Here is a 20,423-nt window from a genome sequence, read left to right on the forward strand (position 1 = left end):
CCTACACTTATCTCCAGAAGTTCTGTCAAGAATATCCTGGCTGGGGTTTGGACTAGATTGGCTGCCCAGGGCATTTAGTGGAGGAGACAAACTAGCCCGCCGGTGTGATTGCCTTGTGTAAGGATGTGGGATTAGTTTAGTTTCCCTAGAGATCTCTTCTAAAGAGACATGTAAAGGGGAGCTCACATGCTCCATGGCCACTGGGGCCTGTGCCTAATTCAAGGATGTGGGGGAAGGCCCTCCTGTGGGGCCACGGAAAGAAGATTGTGGAGGAACTGAGCTGTTACTTCCAGCTGGGGAGGAAATGGAACTCTTCCTATTGGTAAAATAGCCCCTCTTAGGCATGGAACTCTTCTTAAATGGTCACCTGTGTCTGAAGGAATAAGCACTGCAGAGCACAACTGATCCAGGTGTTATAGGTCGCCTGCCTGACTCCTTCCACTGCAACTGAGCTGGCTTTGCTTTCTGGCGAGGGAAACACCCTGTAAAAGCACACTGGCCACCTTGAGAAATATTTGTTCCTAGTGCATTAATCCTGGGTACAGAGCCAGAGCTGTGCCCTCTCCAGAGACAATTGCAATGTTGTTTCCCTCGGACTGTGTGCAACCTATTCTCCTACCCCCTCGGCTGTGCTGTGGAAGCACGGGCCCTAAATAATGGAGTTGGCTATTACCAAAAGGGAGAAACAGCATGTTCCAGCAGACTCAGTGGAGCCCATTAAAACTCAGGGGAGCTCACCAAGTTAAACCTGCTGCTCTCAGCACTGCTTTGCAGCCACCCCCTCTGTGCAGTGTGGCTGGGAATGACAATGCCAGCTGAGCGTTGTCAACTGCCCTAAGCAGAGGCCTTGCCAGCAATCTCTTGACACCTTAAGGGCCCACTAGTTTCATGCTGAATCCCCGTGCTTATGTTGTGAGCCATCTGAAATGTCATCGTCCTTGTAATATCCACCTCTGCTTTGACAAAGCCATGACAGCTCCGTTGCATTCCAAGTGGCAGCAGCAATCGTGTTTATTATGGCTGAAAACTTCCCTGCTGCCTTCCACCGCTTACCCAGCAACTGGATTATACAGGAAAGCCACTTCACCTCCTTACTACTACGATAGCGATCCTGTCCTGCTTACTTTTCCTGGGGAAAAAGTCCTAGGAATGCAGCATGTAGATAGTCTCAAGGGTTGGAGAGTGCCTTCCTTCACCAGCAGACTTCTGAATCGCCACCTAATGTGAGGGCTGCTTCCTCTGTACGTCTTGGTTTACAGGCTATAAATGTTCCTGTGTGGTTTAATGATTCAAACCATTTTGATGTTGCTGTGGACAAGAAGAATCTGTCACAAGGCTTTTTCTTACTACGCTCCCACAGGAAAATATCTGAGTGCTTAAGTTAAACTTTGTGAGCAAATCCTACAGCTTTCTGGGGCCAGTTCCTGGGTGAGGTGTGGTATCCAGGACTTTCTACCAGCGTTGTGGGCGTTCAGTTCTTCGCGGCATCCGGTGCTTGGGGTGTTCAGGCACCTCAGTCCTGCTGTGAGATAGCTATCCAACACCATGACTTCCATTTTTTTCTGTTCACACCTTGTGCCGGTTGTTAGGAGACAGCTCTTTAATACTAATCTTCATAAGAAAGTTCTGAGAGGGTCTGGTTTCCCAGCTGGCTGACCAGAGAGTTGAACCTACCAGAACCGTGCTGTTAGTCAACCACCAGTCTCTACTCAATGTGAGATTATTAAAATAACTTGAACCTTGAGCTCTGGCAACCTGCTACTAGACAAAAAAATCTGTTCCATTTATCTTCAGCCTCGCACTGCTCGTTCAGTGCTGCTTTCTCCCCAGCTGTATAAAAGGGTAGTTTGCAATAAGGAGGGAACCAAGTGTTCACTGACTGACCTGCACAGGAAATGCCTTGTGTGTTTCTGAATCAGTCACAAAGGTGTATGCGGGCTTTACTTTCGTCTCTGCTGTTAAGCCTCCTCTGGCAGAGTGTCTTCAGAGGTGAAAGTAACTCTGGCAGGAGGCTTCTGGCCTGCAGTTGTTCCAGTTCATGCATTTAATCACACCAGCAGATACACTCTATCAACTATACCCTTATTAGTGTGTTTTAATAATTGCATCAGCTCTTGGGCTGAATTTGTGGGCAGAGAGGTGGTGGTAAAGATGGAAGGAGCTAGTTGGAAGCAATTAAGAACAGGGAGAGGTTAGGTTGTGTGTCTCTAAATGCTGAAGAGGTAAATGTAGGCCCCCTGCAGCCCCCTGGAAGGGAATAGTGATGAATAGCTCTTGGGCTGAATTCAGCCATGAATGCAGGTAAAACTGCCCCCCCCCCCCGTGCGAAATGGTGGTGCCTCATTGCTTGATTTACATTACAATCTAGTGGCTTAGCACTGCAGTGACACCTGGTCAGCAGGTCCAAGCTGTGTCTCATCTCTAACGGGAGGTGGGAAGAAGTATTGGAAGCACACTACAAAGCAAGCTGCTTTCTGTTGAGGGAAACCTCTCTTCTGAAAGCAGTGTCCCTACCCTAGTCCCCTTAGGAGTAGGACAGGCCTGGCTTACAGTCCTCACTGTCCACATGAAAAGAGGCTGCCTCTGGACCACACCGGTGCCAGCCAAGAACGGGGATGAAGAGCCCTGTGTGGGCTCTTCAGTGTGTTTGTGTTTTGTGTTTGTGTTAATCAGTGGTGGCTGTGGATGAGAGAGTTGAATGATCCCACATCTGGCTTCCTGGGATTGTTCCTCTATCATGGCTCCACTGGAAACACAACTCTTTTCACACTTGCTACACCTAGAAGCTGCCACATGGATTGGTGAGCGCCAACTTAAGTGAGAGGCAGGGAGGGGAAAGTGTGGCTCTGAAATGGCATTGATCCAGAGAAGCCTCATTGTTAAAGGATGGGATGAGGGAGCAGCCTGGATTTTTGTTTTTTGGGGTGTGTCCCTGCTTGATATCGCCACAGCCAGAAAGAAGAATCTGACATTTCTGCTCCTGCTTAGAGGCTGTCAGATTACAGAAGGCACAGGCCACCAAAAAAAAAAAGAAAATCCACCCACCATAGCTTTTCACAGGGAAGGGAAGTATTTTCAAGTGTCCTCTGTCAATTTTGCCTAATTGACATTCCAAACCGTTTCCCCAGCCTCTGGCCCACGGCATCAGCTGCCCCTGTGTGGCTGCTGCTTCATTTGTCAACGTCGCTGCCTTTTTTTGCTGAGTGGTTTGTTTCTGGCAGCTCCTATAATGCTTCAGCTGTCACAACAGGCAAGGCTCAAGAGAAGGCTGCTTAATGAACAAGAGCTGGCTGCATGCCTGCTTCTTTCAAGCCTCTACTATGAACATCTTAGCCAGTGCTTGAAAGGAAGCAAGCAAGAGACGCAATTGAATTCCTTGCAGCCTGGGTCCTGTCTATGAAGAAATGCCACCTGCTTGGATGAATCCAATCTGATGCACTCCTGGGGCTCTTTCTTCCCAAAATGGATGGGCCTGATGTGTTCTTCTCTGAAAGGTCTTGGAGCCCCTGGTGAGCGATGAGCCTGCAATCAAGTGTGGAAAGATCATTTCTGCTAGTAAATTCTAGCCTAGGAGACAGCAGAACATTTCCTAATAACATGAGACCAGGGTCATTGGGGATAAACCCACCAGCATAAGAACAAAGGTGGGAGGGGGGAAAATGTAATTGGATATGGTGCTGCTATCACAGTGCTTCTTGTGTATGACTGATGTTCCATCCATATGGTGATGTATGGAGCATGCTGGCAGCTATTTTGTGTCTCAAACTATTTCCCCCATCCTAATTTTATTCAAGGAAAAATTCCTTGCGGCTTCTTTTTCCAACTGCAACCACTTCCGCCCGCTGACTGTTCCTATCCTATGCAGATTCGTGGGAGAGGAATGGCAACAATGAAAGCTTGACCTATCTACCAATTGTCACTAGGCAAGGCTTGATATTGCTGCAGCTGTCCCCTCCCTGCACTTCAAATGGATGGATTTCTACCTGGGGGGCCCCTCCGGTAGAGTCTAAAAAAGAAATATGGGGTGTGTGTGTGTGTGTGGTGGGGGAGGGGGGCGGAATGAAGGAGACTCTGGAGTTGAAACGTACCTCTGAGTTATCAGTTCAAATCCTGCCCCAGGACAATCGGGTTCCTACTTTCTCTGACAGCTTGATCCACACCACTGCAAGAGAGGGCTCGTTGTTGGCATGCTCAGCAGGGAGCCAAAAAGTCCAGATTGTCTGAGGACGAAACTCTTTATCGCTAGAAGTGGTCCTGTCATTGTTCCCCATTCCCACCGAAGGCAGGACAAGAAGTAATGAGCTTAAGGTGCGGCAAGGGAGAGTTAGGTTAGCTATTAGAATTGTTTTTCCTAACTCTAAAGATCGTTAAGTCTGGCATAGGCTTCCAAGTGGAGTTGTGGAATCCCCATCACTGGAGGTTTCAGCAGCTTGGACAAACTCCTGCTGGGGTGGTCTTGGTCCTGGCCTCAGCACAGGGGTCTGGATTTGATGACTTCTTGAGGTCCTTTCAGCGGCCTAGGCCTCAGTACTGTGCAGCTGGCAGCCTCTATCAAAACTAACAACCACCCTGTTGACTAATATGAAATGGGGGTACTAGCTCACGTGGGCAGTGGTGCCAGAGCAGAGGACAATGTGCAAATCTTAACAGCATCCCCTCACGCTCTTGCTAAGTGCTGCAGCCAATGACTATTCATCCTTTAACTTTTCTGGGTGGTCTAGAACAAAGCAAAGTCTTTTAATCAAACACTCAAGGGTTTTGTGTTTTATTGTCTATCCTAGATGTGACCATACAAACTGCATGAAACAAGCCTGGCCTTGCTTGCTGGTAGGGGAGATTTATTAGGGCAGGAACACTCTCCCTTTGATTTTTCTTCATGAGGTTTGGTAATGGAATATCTCAACATTTACCTCCATGTTACCAGATTGAAGCCTGGCATGGAAGAAGGGTATTACAATCCGAAGGCTTCTCTGTTGTCTGGGAAATGGATTGATGGGTGTTGACCCAGTTCATACTAGATCAGTCTCCACATCAAAAATGCCCTTGTGACGGTTGGCTTCCTTATGGGAAACATTAGTAGAGATATCCAGGAGTGAATGAGCTGGATAGACTGAGTGTAGCTCTCTTAACTAAGGGTAGTTGTTCTAAGGCATTGTTTAGTCCAGCATTCAAGGTAGGATGTTCGCTAATGTGCTAACTACCATCTTCTAACAGTTTTTAGTGTAGGTAAGGCAATGTAGACTGACATGCTAAGCTTGTTGAGTTGCACCCTCAGTCCCTGTGGACTGATTAGCACAAAATGTACAGTGCCTTGTTTACACTAGACTCTCAGAATGTGTTAGCTGACATCTTCCCCCAACACATCTTTAAATCCTAGTCAAGGCAAACCCTTAATCAAACCTGATGGAGCAAAGGGGAAGCATGCAGTGCTGGTCTTTATACTGCATGTGCTCTGTGGCTAGAGGATCTCAGTTGCCAAGGTTTTCAAACTGGAACTTTTTTCACCAGCCTGAAATACATTTAAAACATATAAACACCCCTTCCTCTCTTACATTATATTCTCCAGCTATTTCTCTCCCCAAAAAAATCTCTAGATAATGCAGTTAACTTTAAGGCAGGAACGGCCCCACTAACTCAGTTTAACAGTGAGATGTGTAGGCCACAGCAGAAACAGAGGCATGGAGCTGAAATGGGAAAATCAACTATGAAGGACATGATCTCCTACTTGAGAATGAGCCCCATGGTCTATGAATTTACACTCTGCTAGCTATTGGGAATAACACTCAACCTTTCTTAATAACAAACTGCATCCCCCAAAACAACCCTTGTATTAATGCAGTGCTTTGGATTGCACTGCAACCCCTTGGTGTTTTAAAGAGCCCCTGTGCAGAATGAAGCCAGACATACAGGCATAGGAACTAGTCCAAGACTTTTACTAGCAGAGCTCCACCAGCTGGCTTCTAACTCTGCAACACTTTAAACATTACTCATTGCTCCCATGAGCTGTAATACCAGCACCCTGCCACAGCAATCTTCTAACCTTGAAGGGAAATAGTCACAGATCTTGGTGTAAGGAGGAACCAAGGACTTCTAGAAGTATAATAGGGGTACACAGAGGAATGTGCTGTATGTGACGCTCATCCAGGTAACTCATCAGCTTTTGGTAGGAGCTAGGATAAAATGTCCTGCTCTCAGGATACAGTGAGCCAATGAGAGTGGTTTGGACAAGGTAATTAACCCATTTTCTAACTAGTACAGCAAGTTACCCCTCAGTATCCTGCTGAGAATGTTGTGGGGTTGGAACTTGAGAATAAATAAATTTCTTTTTCAGCTTCCTCATGTAGTTGAATTCAACTTCCTAATAAAGGAGTTATTTTTCTAATTTGATTCTGGATTTGTAACTATTACTCTAAACACAGTACCAATCCCTACCGTACCTCAGAGAAATGTGTCTGAAACTTGATTAGTTAATATTTATAAAATACTTGGGGATCCTTGGCTCAGATTCACAATGGAAGGGCCAGGGATGTGTTGTTTCTTCCCACAATTATTCTTGTATTTTACCTGATTTTCTGTTCTCTTCTTGATTGATGGTTACCTATTTCCATCCTCCTTCAGGTGTGCTGCTGTTGTCCCTACACGTTCTCCCATCTGTCCTAATTTCTTTTAACTTTTGTACCTAATATAAATGTCCTCAAGTTTTCCTTACAGATTCCCATCCAGGACTTTGGAACAGTAAAGAAAAGATCCAGCTAACCATTCCTAGAGTCTACACTGAGCCTAGTACATGCAAAAGAGGGTTAGGTTTGCTGGAGTTTAGCCAGTGCTGCTGAGTGGATACCCATGTGATACAGACATGATCAGTAAAGGTTATGGTCATCCATCACTGTCAAGTCTCATTGCCTTGATTTATGGGTCTCCCAGCAACTGAGAACACAACACCCTATTCTGGGGGAACAAAAAGCACTACTGTGATAGTGGCATAAAAAAAAGTACCACCAAATCTCCTGCAACAATGGATGAATAAATTCTCAGCATGTCCCAGAAACGAAGGATTCTGAAACCTTGGACGAGACTTGCAAAGAGAAGGCAAAGCAGAGAAATCTGTCATTCCTGCAGAGGGGACAGCTTGTACCAGCTCCAAATGGGGAGTGCTGCAGCCATCCGTGGGCCTGTCACAATGCAAATGAAACATCAGTGATGCAGACTTTCTATCAGGAGAAAGAAAGAGAGGATCCCTCAGGGGCAGCTCTAATGAACAATACATAGCTATTCCTGCTGCTTCAGTTTGGCATCATTAGACACAAGCTGTTGTAGGTAGTGCTTTGTTAGGAAATGAAGAAATTCCCCTTTTTGGGCATCCAGCCAGGGCCTTTGATGTAGCTCCCAATTCATATGAATTTATAGCATTTCCTTTCCAGAAGGAATCAGCACTTAAATCTGTCAAAGAAATATTGCACCACCTTGTAGGTGTAGGGGAAAGATTTGCTTTTAAGAACATAAGGCTGTGTTTTTTGAGGACTAGGCCACCCTTTAAAGGACTACCCCTTTAATGACACACAATCCTTATGGCTGTTTTTTCATTATTTATTCTAGACTCTCCACAGAGCAGTGGTGAAGAGAGGTATGGAAAATAGCGAAGTCCCTGTCCGTTGAAAGGCAGGTATGGTTCAGTCCAGCTAGAGCAGGGCTTAGTCCCAAAACTCAGATTTAAATCTGAGCTGGTAGAGAGTCTTGGGAACATTTGGATCTGGAGTTTTGGTTCAGGCTCATTGCGTGGCTGGTTCATATAAATATCTTGTCACACCCAGCAGTGGAAATGTGACACTGAAAAGATGCAAGATTCAATGCGGATGAGACGCCACTGGCAGGCACCAGCTTTCGGGCTGACATAACCTAGAAGAGGTGGCCTGCCAGGAGCGAGGGGCTTGAATCAGCACCTCCGACACCTGTGTGGACAAGTCTCGCTCTGGAGGTTGCAATCTCCAATCTCCTGCTGCAGGAGGGGCTGGAGGAAACGCATGGGCCTGACCCCCGTCCTCAAAGGGGTTTAGGCAGGAAGCAGGCCCATATCTCCAAAGGTATGTAGATGACACAGTGCTTCCCCCACCCCAAGGAGGGGTGGGATCTGTGGCCCTATGTGCACCTTGGGGCCCAGCTCCAGTTCTGGGGCAGGGCCCTATGGGGGGGGCTGGGGGCTGTAGGGGGAGCTAAGGGTAGGAGATCCTGGGGGTGGGGGGGGCCGTGTATGGGAGGCTGGGCGGAGCGGGATATGGGGGCAGGGTGGCTGGGGGGGGGGGTGTATGGGAGGCTGGGCGGGATATAGGGGGCAGGGTGGCTGGGGGGGCCGTGTATAGGTGGCTGGGTGGAGGCGGGATATAGGGGGCAGGGTGGCTGGGGGGGGGCGGGACATAGGGGGCAGGGTGGCTGGTGTGGGGGGGGGGGGGCCGGGTTATGAGACCAAAGGGCACAGGGAAGGCCTAGGCAGAGGATGGCGCGCAGGCCCCGCTCTCCCTAGTTACCGGACGGCCCCGGAAGCGCCCGCGGTCTCCAGGAAGTGACGCGCTCCCCGGCGATGGCGGAAGCGGAGGCCGCGGGGGGGAAGATGAAGCAGTTTAATGGCGGCCCGGGGGCCGGGCTGGAGCCCGAGCGGGGCCGCTTCCCCTACTGCGTGGTGTGGACGCCCATCCCCGTGCTGACGTGAGTGCGCCGCGGGGCGGCTCCGGGTGGCCAGGGCCCCGCTCGGGGTCTCGGCTGCCGCCCGCGGGGCCTGGCTGCGTGTGTCCGGCTCTGCCCTGTCCCCGGGCTGCTTTGGGCGCCGCCCCCCGGCCCCACGTTAGGCGTTGGGCGGCCGCCAACCCCTTCGCGGTAACTGGGCCAAGGGGCGCCCCCGCCCCAGTCACGCTTCCGGGGCAGCTTAGCCTGGGCAGTGCCCTCGGAGCCGGCCCCGGGCGCTTCTCTCCGCGGGCTGCTGGATGCGGCTCCCCGTTGAGCCTCGTGAGCCGCCCTGCCCTGCACCTTCCTGAGCCCCGGAGAGCCTGGGCTTCCTGTCCCGGGCCGGGGGGGCTTAGCTCCATTCCAAGCGACGTGAGCTCGCCTGACAAGAGGCCCTCTTCCCGCCGGACAGGGATCTTTGTGGTGGGGGATAGTGGCCTAACCATCGCTCTTTAAATCCCTACCTTGGGTGGTACCAACCAACCAAAAATAAAACACCGTGGCCTAGGGAAACTCTTCAAATTTTGCTGAACAAAATGTGTCGTAAAAACGAGGCGTCCTTGTGGCCCCTTAGAGAAGAACAAATTTATTGGGGCATAAGTTTTCGTGGGCTAAAGCCCTCTTCATCGGCTGTGGGTTTTAGCCCACGAAAGTTTATGCCCAAATAAATTTGTTCGTCTCTTAAGGTGCCACAAGGACTCCGGGTTGTTTTTGCTGCTACAGACTAACACGGCTACCCCTCTGAAACGTGTAGTAAAAATGTTAGCTGAGGTACCAGCGCCATCGTCTAAAAGCCATGGTGCTCCATTGTGTGGAGACCTGGGTTTGAATGTTCAGTGTCTAGCTCCCTAGCCCTGCCAGAACGGTCAGTGCTGCAGAGGCAGTGCGTACAGCCCCAGGGTCAGGGTGTGGATGGTCACAGGAGAGCCTGCGTGACAGGGAGTAGCTTGATGAGCCTACAGAGAGTCCTGGCTAGTTATCCTAAATACATATCGTAGCTGTGAAGCATGGCTCTGGTTCAGGGAGTAGAAATGGTGGATCCTGGGGGTACAATTAGGAACCATGAAGGTTCTCTTCCCCCCCCCCCCCCTTGCCTCTCCTCTGCTTCAAATCTAATAGGTTTCCCACTACAATGAGCATGGATGATCACTAGGGCAGCCAGGAGCCGACTCACAATCACTACTTTCTCTGTGGCTTTTCTCCTCGCTAAGACCATATAACATGTGCGTTTGTCGAGTGCAAACCTCATGACTTCTCAGATTTTTCTATAAGAAGGCATGGTCTCTTGTCAAGGCTGCTTCTGAGCAGCTGCATGAATGTTTACAGTTGGCTTTAGATATGCCCAGTGTAGCAGCATGTGGATTTATTAAATAGTTTGAAACAATTTGAGGAAAAAAATATTTATAATTCCTTTATAATGATGGCTGGGTTATTTTTGGCATGCCTTTTCCAATTTTCTTTCATGCAGTTGGGGGAAACAACCCCAACACAGCCATCCCTAGTGACTGACCAAACAAGTACATGCAAAATCAGCACACTAGAAAGAGGCATTTGGAAGCAATATAACCTTTTGCTGCAATCTGACTGAAATATCCAAAGCCATAATGAAATTATTTTGTTTTGTTTGCTAGTTCTTTTAGTGGCAAGGGACTAGTTGTAGCAGAGCTGAGACGGGGAGAAAAGATATTTTATGCAGTGTACCAGAAATCTGAATGATAACCCTTCAACCTCTGGTGGAGAAGAAAAACCATATTACAGCTTTCATGTTAATGAATGCTCTAAGGTTGCAGACCAACTTTCATTGTAACTCCTGTTTTCAGCTGCTTAAACATTCCAGACTTCATCTCATCCCAAAGTACTGTTTAAAAAATAAAAGTGAAGAAAAAATCTTTTCAGCTTTTTAATTAGCTGATTAAGGAGTAAGACATGTAGCCTTTTAACAGACCACTGGATATCTTTTCTTTTCTTCTGGATTTCCCCTCCCATGTCAGTATTGACAACTTCCTGCAGAATCATCAGAAATCTCATGAGATGGTTGTGATGCTGTGAAATTTCTTGTTGTTTGGCACAATTATCAAATTTTCCTCCTCTCTTCCCAGTCACATGGGCCATTCAATCCCAATATCTGAATTTAGAGTTTAAAAACTAGGTAATCTTTTTAATGTAGACATGTCTTCTGTAATGTTTAGAACTTCAGACCCAACAGCATCCTGGCAATCAAAAAATGAAATTGACTATAAAACTCCCCCTATGTAAAAGTGAAACTGTCTGGTTTGTTTTCATTGTTCAAGATAGTGAAATGCAAAGAATAAATAGTGTAAATGGTGAAAAGTAAATAAAAGTCATTAGGGGGTTGGGGAGATTGGCTTAGCCCAGCCTATAAATATTTAGCGCTAAACAACAACTAAGGCCTGGTCAACACTTGAAAATTAGATCAACCTAGCAACAGTCGCTCAGGACTATGAAAGTAATTGCACCCTGAATGCTATGGTTAGGTCAACCTAACCTCTGGCATAGACGCAGCTAGATCTCCTACCTTGTGGAGTGGTGGATTAATTACAACGAAAAAACCCCTTCCGTTGATGTAGGAAGTGTCTACGCTGCAGCGCTGCTGCCATGCCGCTGTAGCACTTGTAGCGTAGACATAGCCTTAGGGTGTGGGGACGTAACTCTGCTAGTTCCTGAAGGCTGTAAATATCGAGGAGGAGGAGAAGATTTTAGGATAGCACAAGATAATTAAATAAAAATATAAACTGATGTCAAGAAACCTTTGGAAAAACAGGACCATTTAGGCTAGGAAATATTCTTCCTAGTGGTGGGAGCCCATTGTCTGGGGGAGACGCAACAAGTTTTCAATGAAAAACAGCCCTGGTGTCTCTTGTCCCAAACTTAGATTGTAAGCCCCTTGGGGCAGGGGCCGTCTTTTTGTTCTGTGTTTGTACAGTGCCTAGCATTGTGGAGACCTGGTCCGTGACTAGGGCTCTTAGGTGGTGGTGGTATTGAAGTATTGTAAGTATTGGTATAAAGATGGGTTAGATGACCTAATAATTTTTTTCATTGATAACTTACGAGATTTAGTTTGTCTTCAAGAGAGCTTCCTTCTAGAGCCAGTGCATTTACCCAGGAAAAACTAAAATAGGGTTGCTTCAGATAAAGATTGAAGTGCTCCTTCCTTCCTGGTCTCAGATGGCTTGCACAGTGGTGTATTTTGAGAGCAGCATCAGGCCGTGAGACTCCTGTCTTTGTAATAACTACAGTTAATCATATTAAAAGCTTAAAGTCTTGGTGCCAATGCAAAGAAACCTAAATTTGTGGAATTGCTTGTCCGGGTGGTGTGGGTTTGGACATTATCTGCTTTTATATTCTCCTACCTGTATGTGTGTATCTGTGTGACCTAGCCTCTGCCAATTTGTGCTCAGCTCTGCTTTACTAGCTGTCACGTCTCTTCCCTCCTCACCTCCAGCACCTACATCTAACTTGCTTGCTCTGTCTGTCTGTTTTGTCCCACACAGTTCATTGTGTAGCCCAGTGATTCTCAAACTTTTGTACTGGTGACCCCTCTCACACAGCAAGCCTCTGAGTGCGACCCCCCCGCCCCTTATAAATTAAATACACTTTTTAATATATTTAACACCATTATAAATGCTGGAGGCAAAGCAGGGTTTGGGGTGGAGGCTGACAGCTCGCAACCCCCCATGTAATAAACTTGCGACCCCCTGAGGGGTCCCGACCCCCAGTTTGAGAACCCCTGATGTAGCCATTCTAGCAATCTCCTGACGGAGTGTGTGATCAGGATGAGACATTTGACTCCGACATTTCATTTGTTATCTTGGTAGATGGCTCTTCCCTATCATCGGCCACATGGGTATCTGTACGTCAGCTGGAGTCATTCGGGACTTTGCGGGCCCTTACTACGTCTCCGTAAGTAGATGATGGTTCTGGTTGATAAATGAGGAACTTGAAGTTGGCCTGGTGCCCACCCTCCTCAAATGCTTGTGAACGGTTCTCTTGATGTTTCACATTTCCAAAGTGAAATGAAAGCTTGAAATAATTGCTGCATAAATCCCTGAAGAGCAGAGAACTGCTGTGTGTTTAATTTTTTCCACTGGCTAACCCTGTATTGGATTCAGGGCAGATACAGCCATGTTAGTCACCTTTGTGTTGAGGGGCTGGCCAGTGCAGATAAGCTGGTTACTGCCATCAAGGATGGGCTAATTTGTTTTATTGAGCAATAAGGGAAGGGTGTCTTTTGACCTCTTGTACCTCAAGAGAAGCATTAGATTCCAGTGACAAGGGTTAGTCTCCTGTATCCCACAATACAGGTGAATATTGCCATTTTTGGGTCAAAATCAGGGGTCCAATATTAGTGTAACTTAGAGATTGAGGGGGCTAGGAGAAGATGCATGTATTGAATTTTGTGTGGTCTGTATTCTCCTGAGAGATCTTTCTCCTTTCTGTAGGAAGACAACATGGCGTTTGGGAAGCCGGTGAAGTAAGTGCTGCTGTTTCTTTTTATTAAACTTTTAACAAATTCACATGGAAATGTCCTTAATTAACTGAAACCAACATAAATATGTAGTAATATAGGTAACATTCTCAGAGATCAAAGGCCCTAATTCAAAGGGGCAGCTAGTGTATCTGTGCATCCCAAGAGAGAACATTAAATTAAATCTGATTAGACGCATGACTGCAAAGTTATGGTATTAAAATAATGAGAGAGTCAATATTTACATGACTATTACAGCGGTTAAGACTTTATATTAAAGTAGAATTTGTGGCAATCAGTTGCTGAAAGTAAATGATATCAAAAACTGAGTGATAAACAGTTAATATTCCCGTCTTGGTTTTGATGTTTTTATTTGCCATGATGCAAATCAGCTCCTGATTTTTGGACTTTATTCAAATAAACAAGTATGTGGATGGAATTAGGGTTTTAAATTCCACATGAAAACTGGAGTTCAGAACCTAATTTGTTCCACATGTACAATAATCCCTTGCTAGCTGAGGTGTAACTGCTTTAGGTTGGAGGTGGGGGGCGGGGTTCTCCTGATGCCCTCTTATCACATGCACCTCTCTAGAACAATGCAGTTCCTTGAGTTCACTGAGCCTCATTAATGAATGACTGAGGGTTTGTCTGCTGACTCCTGCTTTAAATAGCCCCCTAATGGGGAAGGAAAGGAAACTGAAAGAACAGAAGGTGTAGTGATTAAACTAGGGGTTCTTGTGTCTTCCTTGTCAGGTACTGGAAACTGGATCCAAACAAAGTGTACTCCAGCAGTCCCAATGCTTGGGATACGGCTGTGCATGATGCCTCTGAGGAGTACAAGCACCGAATGGTAAGACTTGCAGCCCTGCCTGCATATAGGCTAGTCTTGATTTAACCAGGTGCAGTGAAACAAGGAAAATCCTGTATTTTTTTTTCTTAACAAAATGCTTCTCTTATAGAGCTTGGACAGATCTTGTAATGTTTCTTGCTCTTCTCCCATCTGTGAAATGAAATTTCTTGATGGGCTGATCCCTTTTTATGAAGCAGTTGATAAGAGCTATGTGATCAAAGCCAGTTCTTGACTGTTTTCTGTGTCATGCTCTATCCTCATGTCTCTGCATCTTCACACTTGCCTCGTGAAAGGCTTATGTTCTTGCACTGGTCCTCCATCTCTAAGGTAATATGGAATCAGAATCCTGCTACTTACTTACTGCTATACTGGGTATATTCCTGGGAGTTAGCCCTGGGGAATATACCCTCTCAGCAGTTTGTTCTGAACTAGCATCCAAAAGCACCAGTGGGATTGGGGTCCTGTTGAGTTCTATTAGAACTTATTATCTGGCTAATTTTAGGGGACAATCCTGCCCCAGACCAAAGAGGGGCGGACCTAGAGGAACCTAATGGAGACCGAAAAATTCTAACTTCGTGTCCCTTTCTATTATAGCACAATCTTTGCTGTGACAACTGCCACTCCCATGTGGCTCTGGCCTTAAACCTAATGAGATACGATAACAGCAGCTCCTGGAACATGGTCAAACTTTGCTTCCTCTCCCTCCTGTATGGGAAGTATGTAAGGTGAGCTGCAGACCAGTCCAGATCCTGCAGGTGAGGGGATCTGTTTACTGAAGGGCTAGCTTCTCAAAGTTTCTGATCCTTAAGCGTTTTTCGCCACCCCAGAGAGAAGTGGTTAAGCTTTCACCCATATGTCTTCCAATTGTGTATTGAGGACCGTAGGGCTCAGCTGATAGCATACCTGCCCTTGGCTGGATGATTGTGGGCTCAGTGCTTATGAGGAATCCTGACACTAGCGCACAGCTAAGTTGGCAGGGTTGCTGTCCTTTTTACCAAGATGTTAAGAGCGGGCTTCCCATGACTGGTGAAAGCTCAAGAGGAAAGAGAGATCACCAGTGTCCTGAGCAACCCTATCTCTCCATTAAAGGCCAAGGTGTGGTGTGTGAGGTTTTGCTGAGCTTGTGATCTCCTGAGATACTAGTGTTTAACGTTTTGCTTTGTGAAGTGCTTTTGGGGGCTTGGCCTATGAAAAGTGTAATCTAAAGCAAATCCTAGTCTATAGCTCCCCATGAAGTCTTTGGCTGCCTGACCCTGGGTCTGGCCACCGCTTGTAATGTTCCTAACTGTGACCATACTTGGCAGTGGCCTATGTCAGCCACAGATTTTCTTCTCTCTCTTTTGTGTTGTAATAAAATGAGTCCCGTTTTTTTATTAGGATGTCCACCCACTGCTCTTTGGATTTTTCTCCCAGACCTTTACCACCAAAATTGCTTTCAGCACCATAATAGTGTTCACCTGGGCTTTGTTTAAAAAGAATAACTTTAGTGCCAGTTTCTCAGTCCTAGAGAATGTGATCCTCTGTAGATGCAGAACGGATAGAGCAGGGCAGTAGAGTACAAGCTTCCCCACTACTGTCCTGCCAATGTGTTTTACCCCTGTTCTGGAGGAGCCTCTAGGGGCTTTTAGGGGAGTTCAGTCCCTGTGCCTTAGTCAGTCCTCGGCCCCGCTACTCAAGTTGCCAGCTGTAATAACATTTCATTGCATTTTTGTAACATGGGAATTTATGACCTAGGACTGATCTGATGTGACCATCCCCTTTCATATAGACATCAAATAGCCAGCCAGTGCTAACTGCTGGGCTGGATTTGAACTGACAGCAGAGATCAGTCTGGGTCCGGTTCTGTTCAATATCTTCATCAGTGATTTAGATCAGGCATAGAGTGTACTCTTATGCAGTTTGTGGGTGATACCAAGCTGGGAGGGGTTGCAAATGCTTTGGAGGATCGGATTAAAATTCAAAATGAGTTGGACAAACTGGAGAAATGGTCTGAAGTAAACAGGACGAAATTCAATAAGGACACATGCAGAGTACTCCACTTAGGAAAGAACAATCAGTTGCACACATACAAACTGGGAAAGGACTGCCCCGGAAAGAATACTGCGCAAAGGGATCTGGGGGTCATAGTGGATGACAAGTTAAATATGAGTCAACAGTTAGGGTGATGGTTCCTCCCTTTCTAGCCTGCAACTCTTCAGTTATTCCCAAACGTTTCTCTCCCTCCCTACCCCCCATACACACCCTCATTATCCCTTATCAGCCGTGTCTCTTTTTAATCCTCTTTCTCTCTCTTGCAGCATAGGGGGGTTCATGAAGACCTGGCTTCCCTTTGTCCTTTTCTTGGGGGTGATCCTGACTGTCATTCTGACCCTTCACTTGCGGTGATGGATACCGTGCTTCCCTTCCATTGGTGCACAAGGGATGAAACTGTGGTTGCTGGATCCAACAGGTTGGGGACACAGGATCCTGGGAGTCACTACAAGAGAAGATGGCATCTTCACTCAATAGTAACGACTCTCATTTATGCTTCCTGGGACTGATGTCTGTCTTTCTGTTTTGTTTCGTCACTGGGGTCTCCCAGTATTTGGGGGCCTGGGGCCTCTGAATTCTGCTGCTCACCCCCCCTGCTGGTTGGTTTTGGGAATGTACCCTGTAAGCAATGATCTCAACGCAGGGTAATGTTGCAAGGGCTAAACCTGCCTCTTGGTACCTGGGCTGCCTCCTTAGCACAAGCAAATACTCATTGTAAGGTTTTCTGTGATCCCAGGCTGCCTTTACATTACTACTTATTTCCTCTCAGTAAACTTCATCATATGCTTCTTAACTGTTACGCTGCCCAGATATGGTGCGAGTTCTGAATTTCTGAGGGGGAGAGGAGGGATCCCCTTATTGCACAAATCTCCTATAGCACACATTTTCAAGTGGAGATTCAAGTCTGTTAGTGGCCATGTTCACCTACTGCGGTATATAATGCCACTGTGCTTGTGTACACTCTCCCTTGTAGCTGGTAGTGAAACAAAAGTGCTGGTGGCAAAGCATTCCTCTGATAACATTCATGAGCATTCTCCTGTGGCAGGACAGCTCCGCTATAAATTAGCAGCCTCAGAATGAGGGGCATTGCACTAAAGCGTGCATAGATGTCACGCTGTGGAATGGCTCGTAGCAGTCCGTGCACTTCCAGTAGCATATTACTGCAGAGATCAGAATGTGCACATCTGGTCCAGGACATGGACAATGTAGCCCCCTTGCTCCTGCCTTTGCCACGTCTTCCTAAAATTGCTACTCTTTTCCTGCAGCAGTTTACTTTTCTGGAGTCCCTAACACTTATGTACCACAGCTTAGCCACGCGCTTGCAATAGACTTGGTGATGTGACAGCAGCACCAGCATACTCGTGGGACAGTATGTTTAGCTGTGGGTCTCTAAAACATCTTTGCTCTGCTGTGGAGTGAAATACTTGAATTCCAAGCCAGTTGGTGAGTATAAAATATTTATTAAAAGAAGTGTTTGAAGACACAGAGTTCCCCAAGTGCAGTTAACCGCTTCCCTTAGGCCTGGGCCTATGAAAGGTAGCATCTGTCCCATAGTGCCGAGTGGTGGCAGTTTTCCTACAGCTGTTCTCAGGTTAATGAACATGACGATCTATTCGCTTCCAAAGTGGATTCATTATTACACTTTGAAAAGATGGGAGTGCTGCGTTACACTACCATGGCAGCACTAGACTGTGCCTCATGGGACCCCTTATGAAAGCTAAAAAAAGATTATTGGTGAAGATGCCAACTTGATAGCCCTAGAATCTGCTCACGCACCAGAGTAGAGACAGCACAGATGTGGGCTGCGCAAGCTTCTCATAGACATTGGCCAATAAACGTGCCTCAGTCCTGAGCCGAAGGCACTTCGTGGGAAAATCCATTTGTTCATTCCTTGGCCTCTCTGCTAAAGGTGCCACCCAGGGTACCCATTGTGGTGGCTGGCTTCGAAAAGGTGCCCATTTGTTTGCTGTGAACTGGGGCAAGCACACCGCCTCAATCACAGAGCAGGGATTCATTTTTCAACTCTGATGCTTTAAAAGGACAATTCTTTACCGCAGCCAATGAATTCCAGCCTCAAGTAACTGTGTCATCAGTAGCTCTCTAAATCCCTTGCTTAGCGGCATGCCATTTTCACTGGTTCCTATGCCTCTTGAAAGACGATTCCAAACCGCACTTGTGGCTTTCAGAACTCTCCATGCGCTCTCCTCCAGTTCAGGGGGAGGAAAGGGGCTTCTCCTGTGTAGCTCCATCTCTCCTCGCTGGCATCTAATTCTCTTTATCACCAAACACTTTCCCTTGTAGCCTAGGAAGGAGACTGTGTAGACACTGCCTTGTCTTTCCCTTACACCTGGAACTGAAATCCTCTTCTCAGTGTCTCTCCGGCATTCAGTTATTTCAAGCATGAGCAGAGAGCAGGCTGCTGCTAAATAAACTCTAGGCTGATTAGATATTAAAGGTCTCACATCAAAGTGAACCTTACAATGAGCGTGTGGTGTCTTATCAAGTTACCTTGTGCTGCTTCAGTTATTACCTGGCGAAGTTACTACTGAAGTAACAGGCCTAGCCAATTGAATAGGAAAGATTCCTACACTGCTTTCCTGTGTTACTGCTTGAAGTGACCTGCCAAGAATGATATCAAGGAAGACCTAGAAATCTCTGTGCCCAGAGCTAGAAGCCAACCTGCTTTGTGCAGTAGTAATAGTCCTGATACACATTGGGTCGACTTGTAGGAGTGCTTCCCTGATGTCTTAAGTGTACAAGCATTGCCAAAATTGAAGCTTTAACACTGTCAGTGGCTGAAGCAGGAGCAAGTCTACTGGCCCCTGTGTATTCCGAAAGCATGTATGCTACCCTGACCATGCTCACGCGCTCCTCCCCACCCCACCCCCTGAATCTCCTCCCTGTCAGGAGCATTAGAAACACTAATAGCTCCAGACTAGAGTATTGTAGGATCTGACGTGGGGATTGTCCAGTGCACCAGTCAAGTCCTTGAACTGATTCAGGCTGGGAATGAATGGATGAGCACTTTGACTGATGCGGCAGTAACAGAGCTGGGGTCAATGCTTTGTACGAGTCCCAGCTGAGTGACCAGCTCCCGCTCAGGCCTTGACCCTGGATTCACAGATACTGAAGGAGTGCCCAGCTGTGCAGGGCAGCCTAAGGTGGCTACAATCTAGGAGGAATCCTAAAGTTCAGGTACACTGCAGCCAGCGGATATATCCTGCCCTTGAGTGTGCCAAGTTGCCCCACTCAGGAGGGCTGGCCAAAGGAAACTGGGAGCAGCAGAGCTGTGCGAAGAGACATAAGCAGAAAACCAGGGGCCTGTGTCTCTACTGGTAAAATTCAGACCCACCAAGCCCCAGAAGCAGAAGTGCCAATGGAGGGTATAGTGTGGATGGGGGGGCAGGTGGATTTTTATGACCATCTTGCCTAACCAGGAGCTGCCCCTGGAGGGAGCTACACATCTGACATTTTCCCTTGGTGTCGACGAGGCTGAACTGGGTGCCCTGGGCTGGTGGGCAGTGAGTGCCCGCTGCGTGCAGCTTTCTTTACGTTGCCTACAAAGTGCATGTTGCCCCTTTTAGAATAGCAGTGTTAAAGTTGAACACCCAATGGTAAGGTGTTGCCATTGGTCTATGTACCCCTCTTAAAAACACTCTCCCTCTAGGGTCTAGCCCTTCCCCACCACTCACTCCGCTGCTTGTCTCAAGCAGGTCTGCTGCAGAGCTTCTTGGATTTGCCTCTGTTCTTTATCAGGGCTCCTGTCCTTGGGGTTTGTTCTCATTATCTCAGAGGGGTGTGGGGCTACTTTGTCAATATTGAACACTGCTGCTGTGATTTCACAATTCCAGTGGTGGGGAAAATAAACTCCTTTCTGTGTATGTCTCCAAGTGCCGGTTCTTTCGTTGTTCTGTCTCCCTTTCTTCCTCTAGCTGTCGGTGAGGAGAGAGGGATGTATTCTCTGGGCCCAGCTCACTCTGCCCTCTCCCTACTCTGCAGGTCTCAGGGCTGCAGTCTCCAAACTGTGTTTTAGCTGCAACTCTGTGATTTCGCCCCACTTCAGGTATCCTGACCCACGGTCATTCAAATGCCATTTCTCAGTGCTCCAGCTTGCCATCTGTGATGGGAGAAAATGGGGTTCTTGGCAAAACTGAATAATGGCCCAAGCATTATCCTGCCTCAAACAGGGAGGCTCTGGCTTCCTCTTCAGAACCCAGCTTTGGGCAGAGGGTTGAGCTTACCATGTGCAGGGCTCCAACTTCTGGTGCTACATAAGCAGGGCGCTGCTGTCTTCTGTGGTCCTGCAGCTGGCCCATCTGGTGCTCAGTCAGTACAGGTATG

The 20,423-nt window shown here is 47.3% G+C and overlaps 1 protein-coding gene across 3 annotated transcripts in view; it reads left to right on the forward strand.

Annotated features, from left to right (window-relative positions):
• WDTC1 (WD and tetratricopeptide repeats 1) overlaps positions 1 to 19,924 on the forward strand; it is a 67,312-nt gene extending 47,388 nt beyond the window's left edge. For all 3 annotated transcript variants that reach the window (XM_074934226.1, XM_074934225.1, XM_074934227.1), the window contains 5 exons: positions 12,552 to 12,636; positions 13,176 to 13,207; positions 13,955 to 14,051; positions 14,646 to 14,776; positions 16,349 to 19,924. In XM_074934226.1, the coding sequence (XP_074790327.1) occupies positions 12,552 to 12,636; positions 13,176 to 13,207; positions 13,955 to 14,051; positions 14,646 to 14,776; positions 16,349 to 16,436 (433 nt within the window). In that variant the 3' untranslated portion in view covers positions 16,437 to 19,924. The remainder of the gene's footprint in view (positions 1 to 12,551; positions 12,637 to 13,175; positions 13,208 to 13,954; positions 14,052 to 14,645; positions 14,777 to 16,348) is intronic.
• Positions 19,925 to 20,423: the final 499 nt, after the last annotated feature.

The sequence above is a fragment of the Natator depressus genome, chromosome 19 (assembly GCF_965152275.1).
Source record: "Natator depressus isolate rNatDep1 chromosome 19, rNatDep2.hap1, whole genome shotgun sequence".
In the NCBI taxonomy this organism is placed as follows: domain Eukaryota; kingdom Metazoa; phylum Chordata; order Testudines; family Cheloniidae; genus Natator; species Natator depressus.